General features: G+C 43.5%; 1 protein-coding gene across 5 annotated transcripts in view; it reads left to right on the forward strand.

Annotated features, from left to right (window-relative positions):
* The window catches only part of LRRC28 (leucine rich repeat containing 28), a 160,289-nt gene extending 154,784 nt beyond the window's left edge, over positions 1-5,505 (forward strand). For 2 of the 5 annotated variants that reach the window (XM_025893162.2, XM_025893160.2), the window contains one exon: positions 4,905-5,505. In XM_025893162.2, coding sequence (XP_025748947.1) covers positions 4,905-4,977 — 73 coding nt within the window. In that variant the 3' untranslated portion in view covers positions 4,978-5,505. The remainder of the gene's footprint in view (positions 1-4,904) is intronic. The other 3 variants (XM_025893159.2, XM_025893161.2, XM_025893158.2) reach the window with 2 other exon arrangements.
* The last annotated feature ends 22,201 nt before the right edge of the window (positions 5,506-27,706 follow it).

Consider the following 27,706-nt stretch of genomic DNA (forward strand, 5'->3'; position numbering starts at 1 on the left):
CTTAACCAACTGAACCACCAAGGTGCCCGTCAGCCTATAGGGTTTCTGTAGGTAAAACCCAAGAATGTGTGGGACAATGCTAAGATTGCAGCCCCAGGACTATCTGATTCCCAGGCTAGCCCACATTCAGCCTCCAGCAGTTCTAGTGTGTTCTGTCCAGGTGAGCAAATCTCAGCTGTGACTCTCCAGATTCACCTGTCTCTCCAGACTTTGAGGTTGCTCTTTGCCCTACACCCTCAACTCCCTGGTGGCTGAAAGAAAAGCTGTTGATTTTCCATTTGTTCAGCTTGTTCTTGTATGAACAGGAGTGACAACTTCTACGCTGTTTATCAGGGATGAAACCTCATGTGTCCTCCGTATAATTTTAGTCCTTTCCAAATTGTTGAAATATGTTTTATAGCCAAGGATACAGTCCATCCTTGAATGTCCCATGGACATTTTTGGGGGGTGGGAAAGTATATTCTGCTGTTGTTGGGCGGAGTGTTCTATATACATCAATTAGATTCTTTGGTTCAATTGAGTTGTTTGGTTTTTCCGTACCTTTGCTGATTTTCTGTCTGCTAGTTCTGTCAGTTGCTATGAGTGGGATGTTGAAGTATCCACTCTAATTGTGGATTTGTCTATTTCTCCTTTCAGTGCTGTTATTTTTTAAACAGCTTTAATGAGATGATTCACATATCATACAATTTACCTGTTTATACAATTCAGTAGTTTTTACTATATTCATGGATATGTGCAGCCAGCACCACAGTCCATTTTAAAATATTTTTCTCACCCTACAAAAAACCTTGTACGCTTGAGTTATCACTCTCAATCCCCCCATACCCAGCATGAAGCAAGTACTTACTTTGCCTCTAGAGATTTCTCTGTCCTGGTCCTTTGGCTAGGGGGAACAGGCTTTTCTTGGAGATTTTTTTTTTTTTTTTTAGCCTGTGCCTGTTGGTGGTTCTGAGTTTCTACAAGCATTCTATCTAGCTATTGGGGAGGCAGTAAGAAAACCTAGGGAACTCACCACTGCTGTGTCGCCCCTCAAGTCCCAAGGTCCCTAAGCTGTCCACCTTTTTTCTGTTCTTCAGAGCCTTCCTATACTTGTTTGTTGTGTTATGGCCAGTTTATTGTGTTATAAAGTAAGAGGAAGGACCTGGAAGAACTGGACTACTCCATCTTGGCAGAACCAAAAGTCCCCACCCAAATACATTTTGCCCCGAAAATCCAGAGGGACCCACAGTGTGTGTCAGTTTCTTCATAGTGCAGTTCCAGATGTCACTCTTCTGAAACTTTACCAATGCAGCAGACACCTGACCTTTCAGAGGATTTGGAGGATTTCTCTCTCACCTCTAGTAGGCGTGTGTCATATTAAGTATCAAGTGTGTGTGCTACTTGCCCTCATCGATACATACTTTTGTGTCTTGGTGAAGGAAATGCCTTCCTGGATCTCCCAAAGGTTTTCAGGAGGTGGCTGAGCAAGTTGCACCACATTGGATCCACTTCAAAGTTCCCATTTCTCTAAATCTTTGATCTCTTCCCTCTAGAGTGTGCAGTGGGAGTTTCAGCATCGCTGTTCCCTTGCCTGTGGGCCTTTACTGACTCAGGACTTCTGTCAACCTTTACAGGTGCTCAGGCTAACACGTTAAATCCTGAGGCATATGTGAACACTCTCGTTGGCCTGATCCAACCTTAGATTTAGTCTTGCTGGCTAATTAGAATCCATTTGCATGCTTGCTCTCCAGGCTCCTGCTAATAAAATTTGGCAAGATCCTGCCACTTCTTGGTGTATGTTCTCTCCCCCAGTAGCAGGCCTTGCAATGAATTCTCTGGATCATGCTGGGATTTTACACCTTTCATGGCCCTAAAGACAGTGACTGTTGTTGTTGGTGGGTTCTGAAGAGAATAGGCATTTCCTTTTTAGGTGAACACCCCAGATGAAGTCAGTGAAATATTGTTATGCAAGGAAATGCTTGTTGTGTCAGAAGGTAAGAAAGGCTGTTTCTGATGTGAAGAAATATTTAGAGATATTAGAAGTTCAAGGTTCTTAGCTTTGTGTCTGGACAGAGCTGTGAATTTCAAGTCTCAAGGTCCTACCCCTTCCCAGCTCGCACCTTTACCTTAGTATAAGAGACTCCGCATAAGGGTATTCTTACCCAGATGGCATGGGTTCTGTACCTTGTATGTTCAGGCTTCAGACATGTCCGTCCCATAGTTTCACAGAATAATTCCTTTAGCCACCACAGAAATGTTGATTCTCTACCTATGGCTTGAGTTGAGAGTTCAAGCCACTGCACTTAACTGGGGGTGGGGATGGAGATGGGGGCGGGGGAGCGATCATCTCATTAGCCGTCAGAAGAAAGCATCTCATGCACAATCTCTGAATTCACTGTGATGCCGTAACAATCAAGTACCACAGCCGCTTGGCCTCCCAGCGCCTTACCCTCTCCCTTGGCAGTCTGCTCAAGTGACACTTTTGAGTGTTCGTGATGCCACACCACACTGCATGCTAGCAGTGTCCCATTTTTCCCTAGTAAGAAGGCCATTCATGCACTGACCAACCCAGTTCCAGAATTCCATCTGGATGGACTGTTTTCTTAGGCCCCTTCTTGTAACACTTACTAAATCAGTTGGGAAACTGGCTGGAAAACACACATTAGCTGGGATTTTGAAGAGAAAAGAATGGAGAGGGACTATTTGCAGAAGCTGAGGCAGAATTCAGAGCACCCACAAGGATGATAAAGCCCCTGGAAACTTACAACAGTAGGAAGCTTTACCATCCTTACCCTTTAGGCCTGAAGGACAAGGGGCTCTGGAGGCTGCTGAGAACCAGAGCCAACAGAAGGACTGCCCAGTAGGAGCTCTAGTCAGAGAGGTAGAGATGGAGTACAAATACTCAATCTTTCCACAAAAGCAAAGAGAAAACCAGCAAAAATGGTCACAATCAAATTTTCCAGAACTCTGGAAATTAACAAAAGCCTTAAACAGCAGTCTGGCATGCATTTACTCAAGAAGAGTGGTGAAATCTCAGAACAGAGACCTTTGTGATGTGATAAGCTCTCATAGCCCCATCTTGTAGTCTTAACCTTGAAAAGTGAGAATTTGCAATCACAGGTAAAACCAGCCTTCTGGCGGCAACTGAAAAGGGGCAGAAGGGGGCTAGGGCTTCTTCAAAGGTCCATGGCCAGAGAGCACTGTCCTTGTCCTATCTGGTGGTTCACTGACAGCCTATCTTTATTTGACTTCAGTCAAAGCTCACCAGTGCAATAAGCCTCTTCTCTGAGGGTGTTTGTCAAAAATTGTCAAACCAGTTATAGGCAACTGTTTCACATCACAGCTGCCAGAGGCAGTGAAGAACTGTTGGGGCCAAAAATAGACTAACCATAAAGCTGAAAAGGGGAATTGGGGAAATGAGGGTTCTGTAGGGGCTTTAAGAAGCACTAACATATCCCTGGGAGTCTGGGTGGCCATATGCATGCATACAGGGCTGAGCATGCTCAGGGAAAAGCCAGGAAGGCCCTGAGCTCTTGCTGATGTTGCGGCCCTTTGCAAGCAGGAAGGCAGGGTGGGCACCACCCAGCTGGGTGCTGAAGTGTTACTGGAGCCGTACAAGAAGGGCCACCCAGGAGAGCGTTATCCTCCCGTCAGCCAAAACTAGCTGGAAGCCAGCTGGTAAGGGAATCCAGGATTGACCCAGAAATACAAGACAAAAGTATCCACAGAGGTAGGGCTAGCTCTTGCCTTGAAGGCATTTATCCATCAAGATGAAAATGGTAGCAAAGCTTCTTTTGGAAGACTGTCAGAGCGTGCGCAGGGAAAAGTAAATCAAAACCCACAGAGAAACAAAATGCCCAGTGGTTGCCAGAGACTTGGTGGGGAGCGGGTTGAGGAGGGGGGCGGTGGCAGTTGGCTGCAAATGACAACAAGGAACTTTGGGGAATAAAAAATATTTCCTATCTTGATTTTGGTGTTAAATAATTGCATATTTTTCAAATCTCAACCGTGTACTTAAAGCAGGTGAATTTTCTCGTATGTACGTTAATATACCTCAATTAACTAGACTTTAAAAAGAGGAAGAAAAGAAAAATACTCAGCTTTTCTCTCTTCCTGCCCTTCATCCTCTGCTGACCTAATCCGGTCAAAAACTACCCATCAGGCTGCTTTCCTGATAGGATCTGTAGAGGTGACCTTCTTGGGCAACAGAGAAAGGCAAAGACTGGATTAAGGGGTGGGGAAACAGAAGACAGTCAGCACAGGAGGTCTTGTGGAAAACAACAGTAAACTATTTTCTCCTCACCAGAGGCTAGGACTTCTGGTGGGAAAACCAGGCCTCTCGTAGCTGGAGCTGTCCAGAGTGGGTCAGAGGGCTCATGACTCAGTATGGAAAGGTGCCAAATGGGAGTTTGAGATGGGATTCCTCCGCTATCTGGGAAGAAGACCCTCAAATTCTCTTACTGAGATTCTGAAATTACCTCTACAAACAATCCTGTGCTGGATAAAGTCTTTAAAATCATGTTGTTGTTGTTGTTTTTTAAGTTCTTCAATAATAGTAAGTGTTCTAGCTAAATTGGTGATGTTTTCTGTGATGTGATTTTTTAATAATGTATTTCAAATTCTATTATTGCATTGTTGGTTCTAATAAGCAGAATTCAGACCATAACATGGAAAAAGCTTATTTTTTTTCCCCTAGCTGCCCACTTGGGGGATATTATGTAATTTGAAAACCGCTAATAAAGTGAGTCCACGCATACCTCACCTGATTCCAGCGCTCAGTTTTAAAAGGAAATTTACATTTCTGTGGTGTACTTTTTTTGGCCATGCCTAATTCTTTAACAAAGAAAAAGACTGCCTCTAATGGAAAGAATCCTGAGCCTTGAACCGCGGCCTCACAGTGTTCTCTCCCTTTTCTCCCTTTCCAGGAGGACACCGGTTAGTTTTGTGGCTTACTGCTGCTCCGCCCGGTGCCTGCAGACGTTTGACCTACTGAGTTGATAAACACTCGAGAGCCTCAGGAGTTTTGCCAACTTGACACTGCAGTTGCCTGCACATCGCACACTGTTTGTGTGGCAGAGGGACGGGACAGCCCAGCCTAGCAGAACAGGCCCTCACACCCTGTCCTGTCAAGTGCGGGGCGGGGGGAATGCAGAACTCTCTGGAAATGTCATGAGTGAGCTTCAGAGCTGACATGCCTTCACCCTTCCCCCCAAGTTGGAATATATCCCCCCCCAAATTAAGGACCCTTTGTCTTCTGTGTTTTTCTTTTCATGTGAGTGTGTCTCATAAGCGAACTATTTAGTGTGATGTGCCTCCCCAAATCCTGAAAGCCAAGTTTCTGTTCCCTGAAGAACTCTAATTTGATAACAGAGCCAAATTAACTTTTGAACACATATACCTTCAAGATACTTTTATTCTTTTCCTCTTTTTTTTTTTTAACCCAGGGAATTATTTCCCCCAGAGATTATCCTCCCATGTTTTTGCCAAAGTTCAGCAAACTCTATGGCCTCCATAATATTGAATAACAGGCCCTCGGAGGGGATGGGGGGATGGGGGGAGGGAAAGAGCCTGAGTTGGCAGCCAAGTTAGACTCCAGTGGAGGCCCTGCTAGGGTCCTTGCATACACCCTCCAGAAAGTTACAACCCTGTTTATAAGTTTTGCAGCAGATTAAGAGAGCTTTGTGAGGGTTTTTAAATATAAAAATGTAGATGATAAATGAAATACACTCTTATTTTGAAAGGCTATTTCGAAATGATTTTTTTTTTATATGAGAAGAGTTAGAGGAATATTTGAGGCTTTACAAGATCTGATCTTCTTTCTAGATTTAAACATTTTTCTGGCTAATGAGAAAGGGAGAGATAAAACACATCAAAATATGTCCTCCGGTGCTTCTTCCTAGATGGGCTTATGATTAAATTTATATTAACTTTGAAATATTTTTGTTACATGTGAAAAACAGGCCCCAGCTACTTCTGCTCCCAGTTTTTCACCAGGTGATTCTAAGTATAACCTGTGCACATTTATTTAAATACCTGGTGCCTTAGATTATCCTCATTTTGACCCTAGATTTCTTACGTGCTTAACACACTATTGTCCAGATATCACTGAGAAAATACAGAAAAACTCGGGTCCAAATTCAGCCTTGGACTTTAAAAAAAAAGACCATAAATGGAAAGTCTGTGAGCTTATTCTCTGACAGAAGAAATGCTCTTAATGGAAGAGCCACATATTTGCTCTTCCTTTGAAAGGAAAGCATTTTAATGTGGCTTTGCTGCCAGATGTTCATCTGGTTGCTGCGAAGCGATTCTTTTTTAATTTTAATTATACAGAGTTTTCTCTAGCGCAGAACTAAAAGGGGAACCAAGAAGACTTACTTGGTAGGAAAATGATTTCCAAAAAATTTCAGACTTGTCAAAAACTCGGTCTCTGGAATTTTATTAGCTGCCCTAAATCTGTAATGCTAAGCTCTAACAGTGCTAAAAATCCTACACGGTTCCTGACAAATGTGTGATCTTTTCAGTCACACCACCTGCTGCCCGGAAAGCAGACTCCCTCCCCGTAGAATGGTGAAGACAGAACGTTACCGTGTGTTCCCAGTGCATTTCCACTGTTCTTCCTTCCTCTTGTCCCTTTCATAACTTGGCCTGGTCAGCCCTCACATTTCAAAGGCTTTTAGTATAATAGGAACTGAAGATCTATATCAAAATATAACACTTCTTTCATCTTTGGGATAACTGAAGTTTTAGCGTAACCTCTACATGGATATAAGTTGGCAGCGGAAAAATGCGGCATGAAACTTGACAAATGTCACTGGGGCTGAGTGGCAGCTGCCTTCTCATTTAAGTGACAGTAAACACACCGCAACATCTTCTGTTTGACCCTTGACGATCCTATGTCTTAAAAACGGAGCTCTGAAAGGCGCTAACCCAATGTTCAGGATGTTTGATGAGGTAAGGATATGTAACACTTCTGCCTTAACTTGTTTGAAACTTTACAAAGACGCTCAAACAGTCCGAGCATCCTCTCTGTACCCATTATGTATGGCGCGCATCCCCCAACCTTTTAGGGCAGTCTCAATCTCAATCCTCGGTGCGGCCCCCAGCCTAACTGATGAGAAATGGGATTTGTGATCTGGCTTCTTCCTTGGTGCTGTTGAGTATGAAAAATTTTGTATCGCAGTCGCTGATGTCATTCTGAACCCTCTGATACTCTAAAGGAATGTTGGAGACTGGAGAAAAGTGGCCCATGTGCTACGTCTTTGAATTGAGTCCAGAGCTTTGCAGAAAACTCTAAAGTTAGTATGTATGTGTTTTCTTAAGTAACAGGTACACTAGGTGGAGAAATACTTTATGCAATTATAGGAATGCAAAAAAAAAAGTGACTTACTTGGAAAATATAGTCTGTTCGGGTAAGTTTACCTCAGTAATCTGAGGTGTGGCTCCACGTGGGGCTCAAACTCATGACCGAGATCAAGACCCGAGCTGAGGTCAAGAGTCAGACGCTTAACCGACTAAGCCACCCAGGTGCCCCTTACTGGTAAATTTTTAAATCTAGGATACCCTGATGGGTATAGGCCTTCTTATGACACAGTGCAAAGCGGGTCCATTTTAAGTGTATTACCCTATCAGTGTTCCTCAAAATGCCTAAGTGTTATCACACCAAAATCCTTGATTACATAACATTGTGTAGATGAAATGTTGCATCTTCAGTGAATAAAATATATATTTTGAGCACACTTTAAAAACTTTTAGGGGCGCCTGGGTGGCTCAGTTGGTTAAGCAGCTGCCTTCAGCTCAGGTCATGTTTCCACAGTCCTGGGATCGAGCCCCACATCAGGCTCCTTGCTCTGCGAGGAGCCTGCTTCTCCCTCTGCCTGCCGCTCCCCCTGCTTGTGAGCTCTCTCTCTCACTATCTCTCTCTGTGTGTCAAATAAATAAATAAAATATTTAATAAATAAATAAAAAATAAATAAATAAACAATAAATAAATAAATAAGTAAAAATTTTTAAAACAGAAGAGCTCTGGCTGGTGGATGAGCCACTCAGGTTAATAGAGAACAGTGATGACCTCCTTTGTTATCTGGCCCTTCTCTTCCAGAAAAGTGAGGTTCACATTAAATATCTTGGTCAACGTACTTACCACTCCCTAAAACCTTTCATATCTGGCTTGTCTGACTAATGTGCATCTCACTTCTTTTCCACATTTAGCATTATGAATTAAAATGTTTACAGTCAGAAAAATGACTTGAACAGCAGTTAGCTATGAGGCTTTGCATATAGGTTTTCCTAAAATACATACCTATTTTGTAATCTCTGAGGACTTTGACAGCCAGCTTAAAAAATTATTAATAGTAAAATTAGGTTTCTCTTTCCTGAATTGAAAAATCAAACATTTTTATCTTTACTGCGGAAAGATTAAATTGATGCATTACTTTAGCAGAAGTCAAAACATTTTTATTCCAATGATTAATGAACATGGATTCCTAACTGGGCCAACACTAATGCAACCTGATGTAATTAAATATTGAGATGTAAATTCATTTCACAGACTTGTAAACACACTCTTTTGAGGAATCTTATTTAAAAACGTATCCTTACATAACCTTGGCCATTTTACTATGCTTTTATTATTTTTGTGGTTTCCACTGACTCCTGCTTACTCCTAATGAGGTTCTCCTACATTTCTCCAGGAATTCAGTGAATATCTTGCTTGCCTTCTCTTAAACAGAGGGAATTTTTTTATAAAGTCTGTATTTTTGGAAAATACCTCCATGTCTATCTACAAATCATTCAAGTCTCACTGTCCCTACCCAGAAAGTACCTCCCTGTGTCATCAGCTAATAGAGCTGAGTGTAATGCAAATGTCTCTAAAAAAGGGACCATCATAGCTCAGTGACTGGTATCCTTGGTTAGGAAAAGAGATTGCTTTACAGCCTAAGATGTTCTCTTTGAAGCATGACTATATGGTCCCTTGTACTTTGGAGACACAGAAATACTGGCTGCCCTGTGTGGTGGCTGGGCAGAAGGTAGAGCATTTAAATATCATTTCTATATGTAGTTAAGAGACGTGCAAGGATTGACAAGTTTTTTTTTTCCACTCACCTTACAGTAGAGTGTGGAGTATTCTTGCTACCTGTGTTAAAAAATATCAGGTTTTGTTTCTCATAGGATTTTTGAGACTAATAATCCATGATTGATCAATCTATCTTCCTTTTTTTGCATATGAAAGGATTTTTTAAAACTCTGAGTCTGTCTACTGCAAAACTATGGCAGTATTCACTTGGACTGTGGACATTTGCTAAAACTCGTATCCAGTTTGGTTGTTCTCACAGCTATTTCTGTTTATAGAATAGTTAAGCTTGAATCATGTGGATGCCTAGAAATGTTGATGATGGTGGCTTCATTGTTGTAGCCAGATTAATTTTGTTAAAAATAAAAGGGCATTAAATGCTTAAAGCCAGCAAAAATGATGGAGTAAGGACCTCCAAAAATTCTCCCCTCCATAAAAGCAAGGAGGAAATTGTCAAAACATGTCAAAATCAACTTTTTTTCAGAACTCTGGAAATTAACCAAAGGTTTACAGCAATCCAAGGAATATTTATTCAAGAGAAATAGCTGAATCTCAGTAAGAACAGTAAGAACATTCTGATTTGCCCATTTTCCATCCCACCCCCCAACTCTGCTATATCCTTGAAAACCAACAATCTACAATCAAGGTAGAAGCACCTGCGTAGAAGCCACTGGAGGAGACAGAGGGGGTTAGAGCTCCTTCAAAGCCTCATTTCCAGAGAATTGTCACTATTTAGTTTGTCTGGTGACTCCCTGAAAGATCTCATTTGCAAGGCTGTCTTTATATTGCCTGAGCAGAGCTCGCTGGGTGTGAAAAGCCTCTTCCACAAGGACATTTATTAAAAAAAAAAAAAAAATCAAGAGGCGGGGCACCTGGGTGGCTCAGCTGGTTAAGTGTCTGCCTTTGGCTCAGATCATGATCCCAGGGTCCTAGGATTGAGCCCCCACATCAGGCTCTCTGCTCAGCGGGAGCCTGCTTCTCCCTCTGCCTCTACCTGCCGCTCCCCCTGCTTGTGCTCTCGTGCTCTTGCGCTCTCGCTCTCTGTCAAATAAGTAAATAAAATCTTAAAAAAAAAAAAATCAGGGGCAGTTGTGGCTGCCTGAAGCAGTGGATAACCATCAGAGCAAATACTAGGCTAACTAAAAACTTAAAAGGAAAAGCTGAGGAATGAGATATCCATAGCAGCTTTGAAAATCTCTGACATTCTCATGAATTTGGATGCTAATGCTCATGCATGGAACTTTGCACAAGCCAAAGGTTATATGCCTCAGGAAAGACCTGAGAACATCCTAAATTCTCACCTGAGGTTTGAGGATCTGCACAAAGTAAAGCCTAAGTGAACATTCCTGGCTGGATGTTGAAAGATGTCCCAACATGCACACAAAGCCCTCAACAAAGACTAGGAGGATTATTGGTTTCAGGTTCCAATCATTAGCTCACCACAAAACCACCCAAGAGAAACATAAGTGACCATCATTACAAAGAATATAGACTTACAGAAATGAGTCCCTATACAAACAAAACCCAACAACTTCATCCAATCCTTGGCAAAAGGGTAAACAAATCTAATTTCCAGAGTTCCCCCATTATTATTTAACATATCTCGTTTTTCTCAAAAAATCATGAGACATGCAAAGAAACAAGAAGCTATGTCCCATATACAGGGGTAAAAGTGAATAAACTGTACCCGAGGGAAGTCCAGACATTAGACTTTGTAAACGAAAACTGTAAGTCAGCTATTTAAAATATGTTTAAAAAGCTCAAGTATGGAAATGATGTCTCACTAAATAGAGAATATCAATAAAAATATAGAGATTATAAAAAAAAGAACCAAATATAAATCCTGGGATTTATTGAGATATAATAACTGAAATGAAAAATTCCTGAGGGGTGCTCAGCATCAGATTTGAGCAGGCAGAAGAAAGAATCCACAAACTTGAATATAGGTCAATTGAGATTATTCAGTGTGAGGAACAGAAATTGTAAAAGAATGAAGAAAAATGAGTAGAGCCTCAGACGCCCATGAAATACCATCAAATGTACCAACAGTATAATGAGAGTCCCATCAAGGGAGAAGAGAAAGATACAGAATATTTGAAAAAATGACTAAAGACTTCAAAATTTAGTGAAAAACATTAATTTACATGCCCAAGAAACTCAGTGAATCCCAAGTAGGATGAACTCAAGAGATCCATGCCTGGACACATAATCACACTGTCAAAAGATAAAGACAAGGAGAGAATCTTGAAAGCAGCAAGAGAGAAGCTATTCATGTACAGCAGATTCTCATCAGAAATCATGGAGGCAGAAAGCAGTGGGATGACATACTCAAAGTGCTAAAGTACATGACTATCGAACAATTCTATATCCAACAAAACTATCTTTCAAAAATGAAGGCAAAATTAGGACATTTCCAGTAAACAAAAAATTCATCATTAGCAAGCCCGCCCTACAAAAAATAATAAAGAGAGCCCTTCCAGCCAAAATGAAAGGATAATAGACAATAACTCAAATCCACATGAAGAAATAAAGAGCACTAATAAAGGTAACTACATAGGTAAATATAAAATACTCCAGAAATGCATTTTTTGTTTGTAATGCTTTTTTTCTCTAATTTGAGACAACTGCAAATATATATCTGTTGATGGGCACAAAGTGAAAAAACACAAAATTTGTATGACAATACCAGTACAAAGGAAAGGGGAGGGAACAAACTTATATGGGAACAAAATTTTTGTATACTACTGAAATTAAGTTAATATTAATCCAAACTAGATTGTTATACATTAAGATGTTAGTTGTAATACTCAGAGAAACCACTAAGAAAATAACTAAAGAATATATAGCAAAAAATATAACAATGGAGTTAAAATGGTACACTAGAAAATATCAACTAACACAACAGAAGGCATGGAAGTAATGGGAGAATAGAGGAACAAAAAGACAAAATGGCAGACTAAATCCTACCTTATCAGTAGTTCCATGAAAAATAAATGGACCAAGCACTCCAGTTAAAAAGCAAAGATAGCAGAATGTGTAAAAATCATGATCCAATTAAATGCTGCGTATAGGAGACACATTTTTTTTTCAATGACAACTAGGTTGAAAGTAAAAGGGTGGAAAAAGATCTACCATGCAAACTAAAAGCTGGAGTGTGTATATTAATATCAGACAAAATAGACTTGACAAAAATTGTTACTAGAGACCATTATTACATAGTGATAAAGGATCAATCCATTAAGAAGTAATTATGCACATATATGCACCTAACAACAGAGCTCCAAATACATGAAGCAAAAACTAATAGAATTGAAGGGAGAAATAGGCAATTCAATAATGGCATTTAAAGACTTTAGTGCCTCACTTGCAGCAATGGATAGAACAACTAGACAGAAAGTCAACAAAGAATTAGAAGACTTGAACAACACTTTAAGCCAGGTAGGCTTAACAGACATCCTTAGGACATTATACTCAATAACAGTAAAATGTACATCCGTTTAAAGTGCACATGGAACATTCCCTGGGGCAAATCATATGCTAGGTCATTAAACAAGTCTTAATATTTTTAATAGGATTTCAAATCATACAAAGTATGTTCTCTTACCACAATGGAATGGAATTAGAAATAAATAGAAGATGGAAATTTGGGAAATTCACAAATATGTGAATATTAAACAATGCATTCCTAATTTAACCAATGGATCAAAGAAGAAATCACAAAGGAAATTAGAAAATTCCTTAAGATTAATGAAAATGAAGACACCACACATATCAAAACATATGGGATCCAGCTAGAGCAGTACTTAAAGGGTAAAATATAGCTATAAATGCCTCTGTTTACAAAATAAAGGTCTTAGATGAATAACTTAAGCTGCAACCTCAAGAAACCAGAAAAAAATAGCAAACTAAACCTAAAGGAAGCAGAACAAAGAAATAATACAGATTTTAGTCAGAATAAATGAAGTAAAGAGTAGGAAAAATAACAGAAAAGTGAAACCAAGACTTCAATAAAAGAATAAATAAAAAGAACAAAAGTTGGTTCTTAGAAAAAAATCTACAAAGTAGATACGCCCTTAGGGATGCCTGGGTAGCTCAATAGGTTAAGCCTCCAACTCTTGATTTCAGCTCAGGTCATGATCTCAGGGTCATGAGATCAAACCCCACATCAGGGTCTGCACTCAGCGGGGAGTCTGCTTGAGATTCTCCCTCTCCCTCTACCCTTTCCCCCATTTGTGCTCTCTCAGTTAATTAATTAACAAATAAATAAAATCTCTTTCTTTACAAAAAGAAATGCCCTTAGCTAGACTAGAAAAAAAATAAAGAAGACTCAAATTACTAAAATTAGGAATGAAAGGTTACTACCGACCCTTTAAAAATAAAAGAATTATAACGGAATTTGTATGCCCACAACTTAGGAAACTTAGATGAAATAAAGAAATTTACAAAAAGACACAAACCACCAAACTGACTCAAGAAGGAAAAAAATTAAATAGATCGAGAAAAGATCAAATTAGTAATCAAAAAGTTCCCATAAAGAAAGGTCTGAGAATGAATATATCTTCACTGGTGAGTTCTATAAAACATCTGAAGAATAATTAACACCAGTTATTCACAAACTCTTGTAAAAAATAATGTAAAACGCTGCATTAGTAGAATGAAGGACAAAAACAACATGATTATCCCAGTAGATGCAGAAAAAACATTTGATATTTGACAAATGTTTTAACATTAAGATATTTAACAAAGCAAAACTAGAAGGGAACTTTCTCAACCTGATGAAAGACATCTATGAAAAACCTATAGCTAACATATTGGCAGCAGAATGTTGTAAGCTTTCACCCTGATATCAAGAACAAGACAAAGCTATCACCTCTCACCACTTCTAATCAACTTTGTAATAGAGGCTCTACCCCAGGCAATAAGCAAGAAGAAGAAATATAAAATCCTTTTGGAAACAAAGAATTAAAACTATATTTTCAGATGACATGATCTTGTATATACAAAATCATAAGGAATACACACACACACACAAGTAGAGCTAATAAAAGTTCAACAGGACACAGAATTAACATATGAAAGTTAATTGATTTTTACACATTAGCAATGAACAATCCGAAAAGGAAATGGAGGAAATTAAATTACATTTACAATAGTATTAAAAAGGATAAAATACCTAGGAATAAATTAATGAAAGTAGTATGAGACTTACCCACTGAAAACTACAAAGCGTCACTGAAAAAATGAAAAACCTGAAAAAATATAAAGAAGTGCTATGTTCATGGACTGGGAAACTGCCATATTGTTAGGATGGCAATACCCCCCAGACTAATCTATAGATTCAGTGCAAATCCCTATCAAAATACCAGCTGCCTTTTTTGCAGAAATGAATAAGCTGATCCTAAAATTCATATGGAAATACAAAAGACCCAGGACAGCCAAAATAATCTTGAAAAGAGGAACAAACTGGTAGGACACACACTTCCCAATTTCAAAACCTCCTACACAGCTACATTAACTAAGACTGTGTGGTCCTGTCATAAAGATAGACATGCACCTCAGTGGAATAAAACTGAGAATCCATATAAACCATTAACATTTATAGTTAATTTTTGACAAGTGTGCCAAGACTACTCAATGGGGGAATGAATAATCTTTTTAACAAATGATGCTAGAACAACTGGATATTCACATGCAAAAGAATTAAACTGGACGATTACTACACACCACCTGCAAAAATTAACTCAAAGGGATTATCGACCTAAATGTAATAACTAAGATAAAAAACTCTCAGAAGAAAACATGGTGTAAATCTTCACAATGTTGGACTAAGCAAATTTCTTAGATATGACACCAAAAGCATAAGCAACCAAAGAAAAAAATAAATAAATTATACTTCATCAAGATTAATACCTTTTGTTCCTCAAAGGACACTGTCAGGAGGATGAAAAAACCCCCACAGAATGGGAACTATTATTTCAAATCATATATCTGATAAGGGTCTAGTGTATAAAGAAGTCTAACAACTCAACAATGAAAAGAACTCCAAATACAAATTAGGTAAAGGATTAGAATCAGCATTTCTCCAAAAAAGATATCTAGGTGTCCAATAAGCACATGAAAGGATGCTCCACATCATTAGTCATTGATTTTGACATGCAAGTCAAAATCACAATGAGATACCACTTCACACCCACTAGGATGGCTATAAACAAAAAGGTGGCCAATAACTTGGGTTGCCAAGGACATGGAGTAACTGAAACGTAATTGCTGGAGGAGATTATCAACTGTACAATGCTGACTCAGCTGTTTTGGAAAACAGATCGTCAGTTCCTCAAAAGGTTAAACACACAGCTACCCTATGACCCAGCAATTCCACCCTTCTGTACCTAAGAGAATTAAAAACATACATCCACACAAAAATTTATACATAGATGTTTATATTCACAAGAGCCAAAAAGGAGAAGGAATCAAATGCCCATCCGTGAATGGATGGATGAATACCATGTGGTCTATCCATGTGAGGAAATATTACCAGCCATGAAAAGGAATGAAGTACTCACACATGCTACATCCATGGCTGAACCTTGAAAACAGGACAAAAGCCAGACACAAAAGAATATATATTGTATGTTTCCATTTATATGAAATGTTCAGAATAAGCACATTCATAGAAACAAAGGGTTGCTGGGGGTGGGGGGGAGGGGGAAATGGGTACTGACTGCTAATGGGTGTGTACTTTCTTTTTGGGGTGATGAAAATGATCTGGAGTTAGTGGTGATGGTTGCACAACTTTGTGACTATCCTAAAAGCCACCGAGTCTCACAGTTTAAAGGGGTGAATTTATGGTATCTGAATTATATCTCAGTTTTATTTTATGTATTGATTGATTTTGAAAGCGTGCGCGTGTGGGTGCGCAAGGGGGTGGGGGATGGAGGGGCAGAGGGAGAGGGAGATTCTCCAAGCAGACTCCACGCCCAGCACGGAGACCAACTTGGGCTTGATCTCACAACCCCGAGACCATGACCTGAGCAGAAATCAAGAGTCCTGACACTTAACCGACTGAGCCACTGACTGAGCACCATAATTCAGGCGCCCTGAATTATATCTCAATTTTAAAATCAAAGACAGTGATGCAACTTTACAAATCTGTCAATAAACTATTTTTAGATAGACCAGTAATCCTTCCAGAAGCCATGAATGGGAGTTGCTGTCCCCATGGCTGTGAAATGGATGGACACTCAGCATTAACAATGTATCAAGTTTCAGAGTCTGTCCTTACTGGTTAACACCGACATCAAGCCACTGCTGCAGTAATTAAAAAATTATAGTTGGTAAGCCTTCCAACTCACTTAATTCACTGATCAGCCACCATTCCAAGCAAGGACCCCTCAGACCAAAGCCCAGTGCAAGTTAAACACCATGAAATTAATGTGTGAAAATACAGTCACGTGGAAAATTCTGTAAAGTACTAGGAAGTCCTATTTGCTTTTTTCCTGGTTTGCAGTATTGTCTTGGTACCATTCTTTACCTCGAACAAAAATGTACAGGGAGGTATTCTTTCCTAAAGGTCTTATCTTTTAAGCATAGTTATTAAATATTTGTGTTTATTTTATCTGGTATTCCAAAAATACCTTAATCCAAGGCTGTTCATAATTCTCTGAAACTGATAAAAGGCACTGTTAGATTTATTGGCCAAATAACTATCCCCTCTTTGAGGATATGCAGTCTAATTTAGTAAACCAAAACTATGTCTAAATTTTAAATAAAATATAAGGAGTTTTAAATGCTATGTAAGAAATGGTACTTACATCTTGCTCTCTTCGGATATATGCTCTTTATTTTTAGTTGATTGGACTGGTAGAGAAAAAAATAGAAAATCCAATTGTAATATTGTTAGTATGATCTTACTATTTGAAATAATCTGGGTAAATTGTGTTTTGAGCTATTACTGATGAGTCCTGTACATTGATTAGATAATTCAGTCACGCATAAAAGCACTTGGTAGACTTTCCTAAAAGGAAAAACCTTCTCTTTTTTACTTACCATAAGAAATACCCCTTAATCTCAGTCTTCCTGAGAGAATCCTCTATACATGTAATTTTTTTATAGTTTATAATTCATATTAGTCTTTTTCTGATTACAAAAGCAACACGACAGGCTAAAGGGAAGCATGAAGAAAAAGCATCCCATCCCAGGAACCCTCCAACCCACACCAATCTTTGGATGAATATTTGTCTACCTTTTTATTCAGAAATTGTCTATGAATCCCACACATACACATGTGGGCTTACTTACATGGCATCTTAGTATACATACTGTTTTATAACTTGCTTTCTTCACCTAATATATTGTGAAAACCCACATCGATAAATACAGATATATATAATCACTGACTGTATAGTATTCCATTTCTACCAATATTATGTAATGTAACACACATATTTAATGTGAGACAAAAATATATTTTTGTTTCTACTGTAGTTGAAAATAAAACATTTTTTCAGTTTCTTTAGGACCAACTCATTTGGGAAAACATACGGAAAGTGACCCTTCTCTAAGCAGGCATTCGATTGCTACTAGTCCTATAAGCACACATCATCAGTTTAACTCTTTGCAACCAGAGCAATCTTGGAAAACTTCACCCTTTCATTTAATGTCACATTCTCTGGGACTAGAGACCTGAAATAGGGTTTAATTCAATATGTGCTTTTATTTGTGTCACTAATATGCCATGGCCACTTACAGCTTTCAATAAAGAGGTTTCCCCAAAACATTGCCATGTGGCTTATTTTGTTTAGAAAAACAACCACAAAAAATGAGCTGGAATTTGACCAATTAAGCTGTTGTTTCATATGAAATTCACAGCCTTTACATCCGATTCACAACCAAAATATTTACAGTTAGCCTAATAATCTGGGGTCACTGCAAAAATAAGATCTGGAATCCAGCTTTCAAACCAGCAACTTGCAGACAGAGCTGAATTCCTGGCAATGAGAAAAAGGGCATCGAAAAGACCAGGTAGCAGCAAGAGGGGCGTGAGTCAGCCGCGGAGGAGCAAACCACGCCCTTTGGGAGAGTTTTCCGGCTCACGTCCAAGTGACAGGAATTCTAGAGATTTAGGAAGTGTAAAGAGCAAAGAGATTAGATTAAGGAGAAAAGAAAACGGGGAAAATGATGAAAAATACCACCGTGTGGGGAAGAAGGCATTACTTAAAATGTGGGCATATGGGCATCATTTTACCAGCACCTATGTTTTCTTCTCATACTCTTTTTTTTAAAAATATTTTATTTATTTATTTTAGAGAAGTGAGAGAGCACAGCGGGGGTGGGGTACGAGGAGCAGAGGGGGGAGCGGGGACGGAGGAGGAAAGAATCCCAAGCAGACTCCCCGCTGAGCGTGGAACCTGACTTGGGGCTGGATCTCACCATCCTGAGATCATGACCTAAGGTGAAACCAAGAGTGATGCTTCACCGACTGAGCCACCCAGGGGCCCCTCTTCTCATCCCTTTTTGCTTTAACAATATGTACCCCGCTTAGTGAAATAGAGTCCACATTTAAGGAAGGAAATTGCATTTAACGCCACTGGTATTCTCTGCCTCTGGCAAACCACGGTGCTGCTAAGACTCGCAGGACCCTGTGCTGGGGCCAGGTGCTCCCCTCCCTGAGGCTGAGACTGCTTACAGGTGGGGGTGGGGGCGTGGGGGGTGCCCTGCAGGATGTCTTGCTGGCTCTGTGGGTGGCAGCGGCTCTCCTGAGTCACTTGGGTTCGGTCATTCACCTTAGACAGAAAGGGAGCGTGTCTCCCTGTACCCAGGAGGAGGCTAAGCCAGGGGAATATCTGAAGATGAGAAGAAGCCTTGACATTTTTGCAGGTCTGTGAAACAAGCCCTACTTGAATGAGATCTACGATTTCAGAAGAAAAGGTGCATGATCCTTTCCAAAAGGTTCCTGGATTTGTAGCAGAGGAAGAGGGATGGGGGAGTTCTGAAACTCACTCTAAAGGCAAGCGTGGGGGGCGCCCGGGTGGCTCAGTCGGTTAAGCATCGGCTTTTGGCTCAGGTCATGATCCCAGGGTCCTGGGATGGAGCCCCATATGGGGCTCCTTGCTCAGGAGCCTGCTTCTCCCTCTGCCTCTCCCTCCCTGCCGTTTGTGCTCTCTCTCTCTGGCAAATAAATAAAATATTAAAAAAATAAAATAAAGGCAAGCGTGGAAATGTGGCTTTCAGGAACAACAGCATCTGATACCATAAATATCAAAAAGAACAAGAAATGACTTGAGTTTTGCCTGTGCCCTGTGGCCACCTCAAGGAGTTGTCTTCACATGCCACCTTCCGTTGGGACAGTCTTGCCCAGTCCCGTATCTTCGCGTGGATCTCACGGATGGATCTGAACCGGCAAACTCATTTCAGAGAATGTGGAGAATTCCTTAAATAGAATTCATCGCGCCCCACCCCGCCCCACCCTCAGGTTTCTCGCACGTTCTTCTCAGCCCCGTTGCCAAACTCGTGGATGATTTATGCCAACGTGGATCACGTCTACTTCAGATCAGTTACTCTATTTCTGTTAGATGATTCCCATTATTTGCACAGAAATATTTCATTGATCCTAACCAGGAGTTGTAGTGGCCATAATTTGCAAACCGCATTTTCCACATTATCAATACTAAAATCACCTTTACTCTATTTGGATACCAGGAGCCTTTGCGACAAATCTGAAAGTTTATTTTGGGCCACTGTTTATGTCCTGTTTTTCACTAGAGGCTGAAAGGTCCAATCTAGCTCGAGCCTTCATCTGAAAACATGCCATCTGGTACTTTGTCACCATAAGTTGCTGAGACACCGCACACTTCATAGTTCCAGTTAAGTGGCTGCTTTCTTTTTAACCAGCAGCTCCCTCAGACCAAAACTTTTTAATGTTGTTTTTACTATTCGAAGTAACATACAAAACATTCGCCTCTACGTGATATCCTGGTTCCTCTCAATAAAAGAAAAAAAAAATCAGACCGAAAGCTATGAAGGGAGCTTACCCAGACCGGCAAACCCAGAGGGAATTGGGGGGGGGGGGGAGAAAGAAAATAAAAACAAACAAACAAACATTCAATGCCGGCCAACTTTGTAAAGCATTTAAAAAAATTCTCCTCTCAACCCCACCCCATCTTGTACTTAGGAAGAAAGAATGCAGGGTATAAATAATGAATGAATGGAATAAGTAGATATGACAATGATGATGTGTGTAAAAACAACTGGTCATACTTGGGGACTTGTGAAGTCAACTCTTCAGTTATGTTTTGCCCTAGATAGAGGTTTAAGAATATTCATATGTGTATCTGTTACACGAAATAATCACTTCAGTTCTAAAAATACTCTCCTGCTACTAACTCAATTAAAAAAAAAAAGTGCAGCAGGACAGCTTAATTAAGCTTTCTAGGTTGTTAAAACTCTGCTTCCAGAAAAAAATATACTATTCTTAGAGTCCCACAGTCCGATTGCAAAAAACAGCTAATGTATTATCAGTCAAGAAAAGGTTTCTTTCTTGTGCTTAGCACTGAGACCATTGCCTAGGATTTTAATCGAGTAATCCCAGACTGTGCTGGGCTGTGGACGAGAACCTTGTTCTACTAGTAACGTCAGCCTCAAGAGAGGAGAATTGATGAGAGGCCAAATTCCTTCAGGAAATTTGGGACTAGTTGAAACCATCCTACCCCACCTTGCTTTGATGATGGCGATTGATGATAAGTTTAATTTTTCAGCACCTGGTGTTAATAGCACAGACTCCACGGCTCCAAAATAACAACAAAGAAAGAACTAAAACATCATTGACAGATGGGCAACATGTCCCAGAATCCACAGAGGGAGCAGAAAGTGGCAGGGTGAGGAGAGAAACTTGATTCCCTTTCCAGACAGCAGAAATGAGAAAATCCAACCTGCTGTAAAACCGCACCAAAGAGTCAAGAAGTGAGATGTTTGGCGTTCTGGGAAAGAAACCCCCAGGCAGGGCTGGAAATGGCTTTGGGTGGCTTCAAAGGACGTGCCCCCAGGAGATGCAGCCTGGGGGACAACACCACCTTTGGGTTTCAGGCCAGACCCCCTGTGGTGCGGGGCACAACTTGGTGTGGGGATCCACAGGGGACCAAGTCTGCGAGGACAAAGAGCCCCAAGATCAGAAGAAAGCCAAAAGTCTTTCCCGTGCCCTAAAAAACCAGCCAGAGCCACACAACAATACAGCAAAGAAGGTTCTCTCCTTAGTGGTCCTGAGAGATTGGGAGGGTGGATATTTTGGCCCACATCTGTCATAACAGGAAAGCGGTGCCAAGGAAAACTATGAGATACAGTTAAGGTTTCTCCATCCATTCTTTCGATCGCAGGACGTGCTTCTAAGGGGCAGGCACGGTGCTAGGCTCTGGGGATTCAAAGGTGAACAGTCCGGAGCTGGGGCCTGTCTCCAGGGAGCTGATAGTCTAGTGAAAGAAAATAGACAGTAAAACAAAAATATACCCAAATGGCAAGTGTCAGGAAGGCACACAGAAGGTACCAGGAAAGGGGCTAAATGGACCGGTCCCCGCCAGGGAGTCTGAAAGATGAGAAGAAACCAGCCATGGGAAGAGCTGGGGGAAGTATGTTCCAGTCAGAGGAACTGCATGGTGGGGAAGCGCCTGGCTCGCTCCGGGAGGGACCGAGGGAAGACCGGCGACTGGAGTGCGGTGAGCAGACTGGGCAGACTGGGCAGGCAGGCGGGCGGGCCGGGGGCCCACGGAGAAGCAGGACCGCTGGGGTCTGGCAGCAGCACTACTAACGCGACTGAAGTTCTCTCCCAGGGACCGTGAGAAGCCGTGCGTGAAGCAGCGTTTGGGGCAGGATGACATGTCATCACACTTCTGGATGCCACACTGCGGACAGGGGACTGGAGGAGGCCCAGGGGAATGGGGCGGGCCCCGGGGTGGGGGTGGGGGAGGGTGGCGGTGGTGAGGAAGAGGCCGGTTGGGAGATGAAGGGAAATGGATGGAGGGGAGAGGACAGCAGGAGGGAACTCGGCCAGGACTGGTGACGAGGGCGGGGCGAGGGAGACCGAGGTGCCCAGGTTTCTGTGACATCTTCCGGTTCCCGCTCCATCTCCATCGGCCTCTCACTCCACTCTCGGTGGGGGCTGGCCGCCCACCTCCCGCACTGCAGCCACCCAGCCCTCTGATCTTCCTTCTGCATCACCTGTGGTGTCACCCTCGGTCTCTGGCCCGACAGCCTCCTCCTCCCACCTCTTTCTGTCCTTGGCTCCTCCTTCCCCTTCCACTCACAGTCAACACAGTGTCCAAGGCGTTGAACTAAGGGTCTGCTCGGTACTCTGTCTTGACCATTCTGCATCAACCACCGCAAAGAGCTTCCACCTTCGCCTTAAACAAAGGGCCTTCTCAACTCCGCATCCACCCCGGACCAGGTCCCTGAGGCCTGACCTGACCACGCCCCGAGGCGTAGGCCGACCACGCCCCCGAGGCAGGCCTGACCACGCCCCCGAGGCAGGCCTAACCTTGTTGCCAGACTGCGCCCCGAGGCCTAGGCCGACCACGCCCCTGAGGCGGACTTGACCACGCCCCCAGGCCTGACCAGACTCCGGGGTCTCAGGAAAGCTCCAGGGCTCATTAAAACAAGGTTGTGGTGATGGCCGCGCAACTCCGTACATACACTAATAACCGCTGAATTCTACACTTGAAAACAGGCGAGTTTTATAATATGTAAATTATCCTTCAGCGAAGCTTTAGGAAACAAAGGGAAAAGTCCAACAGCACCCGGCTCTGGCCCCCCTCCCAAACTTCCATATCCATGCCCTTGTCACCAGGGAGCCCCCCCACCCCCCGCGCTGGCCTCAGACATGAATCACCCTTGACTCCTCCCTCCGAGTAATTTCTCAAGTCCAGAAAGTTACCAGCCAGCCAACTCTCACCCACCAGGATTCCTCAAATCCAGGTCCGCCCCATCCTCATCCCTCCTGAGCCCCCAGGGAGTGGTGGGACGTTTGGCAGAGTGCTTCGGCGTTGTCCTGTGGATCGGAGGCGCTGGGCTTTAGTGGGTGGGAAAGGAGGCTGGAGAGCTTCACGCATCAAACGTCCGCGGTCCTACAGGACTTTAGACTGTCCTCGCCACTCTGTTACCTACACACAAGTCTGGCCGGCTGTTACTTCTCCTAACGCTAAGTCATTCTTGTATCGACTTGTTCTTCTGTTCTTTGTTTTCCTGAATTTTCTTGTGCAGAATGCCTTCTTATCCCTTTATTTTCTCAAATTCAAAATTACTCACTCTGTCTAGATGTCAGCAGCTGATGACCTCACCGTGTCTTTACAATGAAGGAGCAGGGCAGTCGACAAACACTCACGCTCTGCTGCTTGGACCTGGAGCCCGCCGGGCCCCGGGCCCCCTCCTCCCCAACTAGAGGGGCTGCCCCCAGGGCTCGGCCCTTCCCCGGGGACAGGTGGTTTCTCTGCACCTTTCCTGGGCCCAGGATCTCCAGTTGCCAAGCAGCTGGTGCTCCCAGCCTACTCCTACAAAGAGCTGGCCCTACAAACCAGACTTCCTGGCACCAAGCGGCCTGGGTACTCCCCCTATAACGAGGCTCACATGGGCCCTATAAAAAGGGAGAGTAACAGGAGGAGGGAGTCTCCACCAGCACATCCACCTGCCAGGCCTTGTCCTGCGCTGTGTGGGATGCAGGAGGGTAGGGTCATGCCTCCCCGTCTCTGGCTGACCCTGGCTTGGTAAGGGTTTACATCCCCAGGTAAGGTCTGTTCCTTAAGTGAGCTGGTGACAGTGACAGTGTAGAACCCAACCTGAGCCCTGGGACATGCACTGCCTCGCTTTGCTTACTCTGCTCCCTGGGTCAGATGCCTTAGGACTTCTTCACGGCCCCCTCCTCAGGGGCTCAGCACTACTGGTCAGGGCGAGCTCTCCCTTCCCTGACTCAGAACATTTTATTCATAGCTCTGTGAGGCTATATAGATCACTTCCTTCTTTCCATAGGAGCGTTCCATTCCTCCCACGGCAGTCCTTCCCATTCAGGGTCCTATCATTGCAGAAATATTTACTGAGTCGCTGTGATATTTAAGAGACTATTCTAGGCCCCGCAGAGACTCGTCCCTAGGGAATGTGGTCCGTACCTTTGAGAAGTTCGTAATGTATTCATGTATAGCCCTTGGAGCGAAAAGACCTCAGTAGAAAAGGGAAATGGAGAGAGGAAAGAAACAACATTTATAATCAGATAAGGATAAATGTGACCCTGTTTAAGTCCATTCTGTGCTCCCGGCCCGGACATTGCGACATGGCAACTAAGCTAGGGAGTCTGGGGGTGCTGGCCATAGCAATCCTCCCCAGGAACGCCCCCCCCAAGCTCAGCAAGGACAATATTCCATCCTGTGGGCCTCATGAAGTCCCCTCAGTACTGCCCTGTGCTGCTGGATTGGAGAAAGCAGTTTACTTAGGGGAGGAAGAGAGCCCTCCACGAGAGTCTCTGGGGTCCTCGCTTCCTTCTTTCTAAGACCCAGATGGGGGAGAGGGGGAGGGGCAGCTTCTGGCCACGACAGAGGGAAGCCCAGCTGCCACCCCTCTAGGGACCCCTACCATCCTGGCTAACGGCAAAGGCCAGGCAAGCGTCTTCTAGAGTGAACGAATGAATGAAGAAAACAAATGAGAACATAAATCATATGAAATGAAATGATGCCCGCCATGCTGGGGCATGGGCTTGGGCTTCTGGCTGAACACTCTCATCGTCCCACAGCATCACGTCACTACAAAGCCAAAGGGTGGACTGGGCCCAGGGGAAGGGAGGAGAGGCCCCAAGAAACTTCTCTGTTCTTTGGCAGACATTGCCATTTCCAGCTAAGGCATGCTGGGCATCTGGACAGGCTGTGGCCAGAGGAATTGGTCATAACATGGTCAAGGGACAAAAGGCACCCATGCTCATTACTGGGAAGTGAGAGAAGCTAGATAGGACACTATCAGACTGAGCGACATGCATCTCCTGGGCTACGTGATGCTTGCAGATATCAAAAGGTGGCATCAACATCTTCTTGCTCAGAAAAGTAATCCTTGCCCCTAAAAATGTTTCAGTCAAAAAACATTTGCTTTGTCCAGAGGCATTCAGTGGGCTTTACAGGGCCAGAGGTTTGTGACAAGAATGTTCATCCTTGTTCTGAAAGCAATGGCAACCTTCCAGGTGTCCTGCATGGCCCTATCCGGTCTCCCCGGGCTCCCCACCAACTGTGACTTGGATGTGCCAGGGTTAGCATCTTAAAAATAAAGACTCCTTCCCAATGAAAGATAGAACAGACTCAGTGATATTTCTGCAGACAAGAAAGAGGAAAAGAGCAGATTCTCCAAAAAAACATGAGTCCTGATGCATACCCAGACCTGACCTAGGGAGCCGGATGGTTCCATAGGCTCAGGTTATCCCTCTCAATTTCTCAGCTTCAAATTGGCAGTGTCCCCCACCTTCATCCGGCACGGTGCTGCGTGTTGCTCTGAGAAAGCTTTCAGTCCATCCAGGTGGACAGCTGGGAGCGGATGGACAAACACACACACAGCGGGAGGCACCCGGATTGGGTGGACAGGGTACGGAACCAGCCAGCTCTTCCCTCCCATCTGGTCGGGCATGCTGTGTGGGGCCTGCCCACCCTGCCCCATACCTCTCAGCTTCCCCGCCGGGCGGTCAACAGGTCTGTACGGACGTCCATCCTGTGCAGATCCCTTGCCTGGCTGGAACCGCAGGGGGGCATGAGGGCCAGTGGTGAGCAGCGAGAGAGCAGGAAGCTTCTAGCCACAGGCCAGTGAGGGCTCAGAGAGACCCTCTGATGTCTGTTCCCCAGGACCCAACCTGGTCTCCATGTGCCTTAGAGATTCATTCCAGGCACACAGGTCCCAGGGTGCCTTGGAAACCTGCTTTTATTAAGTAACAACGGTTTTATTGTTCCATGTTTCTCGACAATCTTCCAGCAGAGCCTCAGGTCAGGCTGAGTGGCTTGTGGGTACATGTAAAGCCCTCCTAAAGCAGATGTGCGTGGCCTGTGACATGGGCACCCATTTGCCTCTGCTCAATTCATACTTCCCCAAGCCCAGGGCCACCTTCCCTTTCCTCCTGCTTTGTACTTTGGAGACACTTGGCCTGACGTACTTCTAACTGCTGACACAAGTTACTTGGCTGCCTTGAAACCCCAAACAAGGTCAGACAGCAAACCACATCTGCCTGTGCTGCCAGGCCTCCACTCCCGCCAACCCCAGGAATGACTTGGAAAGAATAAAATATTAGTGACAGTATTAATACTGTGCCCTCCCAAGACTCTGGCCCCTTCAACAGGGGCAGCCTGTCTTGTGAATGTGGTCTGGAGTTTCTCTGCTGCTTTGTCATATGTTTACCAACAGGAAAGTGCCACGTGCGATATGGTATGGTTTTGTGGGCACTGTGGGGATAATATCACTCTTCGACCATTTCCTTCACTTACTTGGCTTTGCTGAGAAGGAGCCCGTCAATCCATTTTTGCATGTGGTTCTCCTGAGCTCCTGGCTGCCGCCTGCACCCCCAGAAAGGACCAGCGTGTGCTGACTCTGAGGCTAGGAGTCTGGCCAAGTTGCCACGTGGCTCCTTCCACACCACAACACGATCATTTTAGTGATAATGATAATGTCACATAAAGAAATAAAAAGCAAGTTGCGGTTGCCCAATTTGAAGTTGATGGTGGGTTCTGCAGGCTGCTTTGGGGGGCACAAAGGTTTTCAGAGCCAGCGGACACCTAAATGACACTGTTTCCAGATCTGGTGACAGCCCCAGCCCCCTGAATAGCACCCGTGCCTCATCCTGGCCAGGAGCAGAGGGAGCTTGGGAGCCCAGGGGAGGTTGGAGACTGATGCTTGACCTGCTTCTCCTGCCTCCCCAGCTGCTGCCTTGTTTAAACACACCTTTAATCTGTACCTGTCAAAAGCATTCCGCAGAGCACTGGTCTGATAGCCAGCAGGGGCTCCTTCCATGCCATCAGCCCCCCTGATAAGCCGGGCCCCGCTTAACAGGCAATCCTTCTAGAAAGGCTCTATGAATGGTAAATGCCCCTCCAACCCGGGGGATGTTGGCAGGAGGGTCCTCAGTGCGGATCCAGGCCTCGGCCAATCAGCACACGGCATTACCCTGGGCCCCAGAACTGGTCCTCGAATGGTTGGGTGAGACTATGTGACCCAGGTGGAGACAATGACATGTGAAAACAATTCTTCCCTCCTAACAGCAAGCAGGGAAAGAAACCCCTTTCATTTCTCTGGATATCTGGGCATGTGGATGTGAGGTGTGGGACTGTTACCACCATTTTGCCACCCTGAAGGAAGCCAGACTGAGGATGAAGCCCATATAGTTAGGGAGGGAAAGCAGAGAGAATCACTGAGATATGGGGCCAGAGGCCCTGGATTAAGCCAGCCCTGACACCCACCCTAATACTGGCATTTACTTATGTGAGAACAGAGTTTCCTGTGGTTTGGTGTCTTCATGGAGGCAGGTTCCTTTGAATGTAGGTGAGCAAGGGCTGGGGGCCTCCTCAGGGCACTCCCCCCCCAACACACATACACCCATAAACTCACTTTCTGGCAAAGATACCTTCTCTGAGTAGTCTGGGTGACTCAGGGATCACTGTTGTACATTGA

This window comes from Callorhinus ursinus, unplaced genomic scaffold (genome assembly GCF_003265705.2).
Source record: "Callorhinus ursinus isolate GAN/ISIS: 27379988/994484 unplaced genomic scaffold, GSC_fseal_2.0 scaffold47, whole genome shotgun sequence".
Classification (NCBI taxonomy): domain Eukaryota; kingdom Metazoa; phylum Chordata; class Mammalia; order Carnivora; family Otariidae; genus Callorhinus; species Callorhinus ursinus.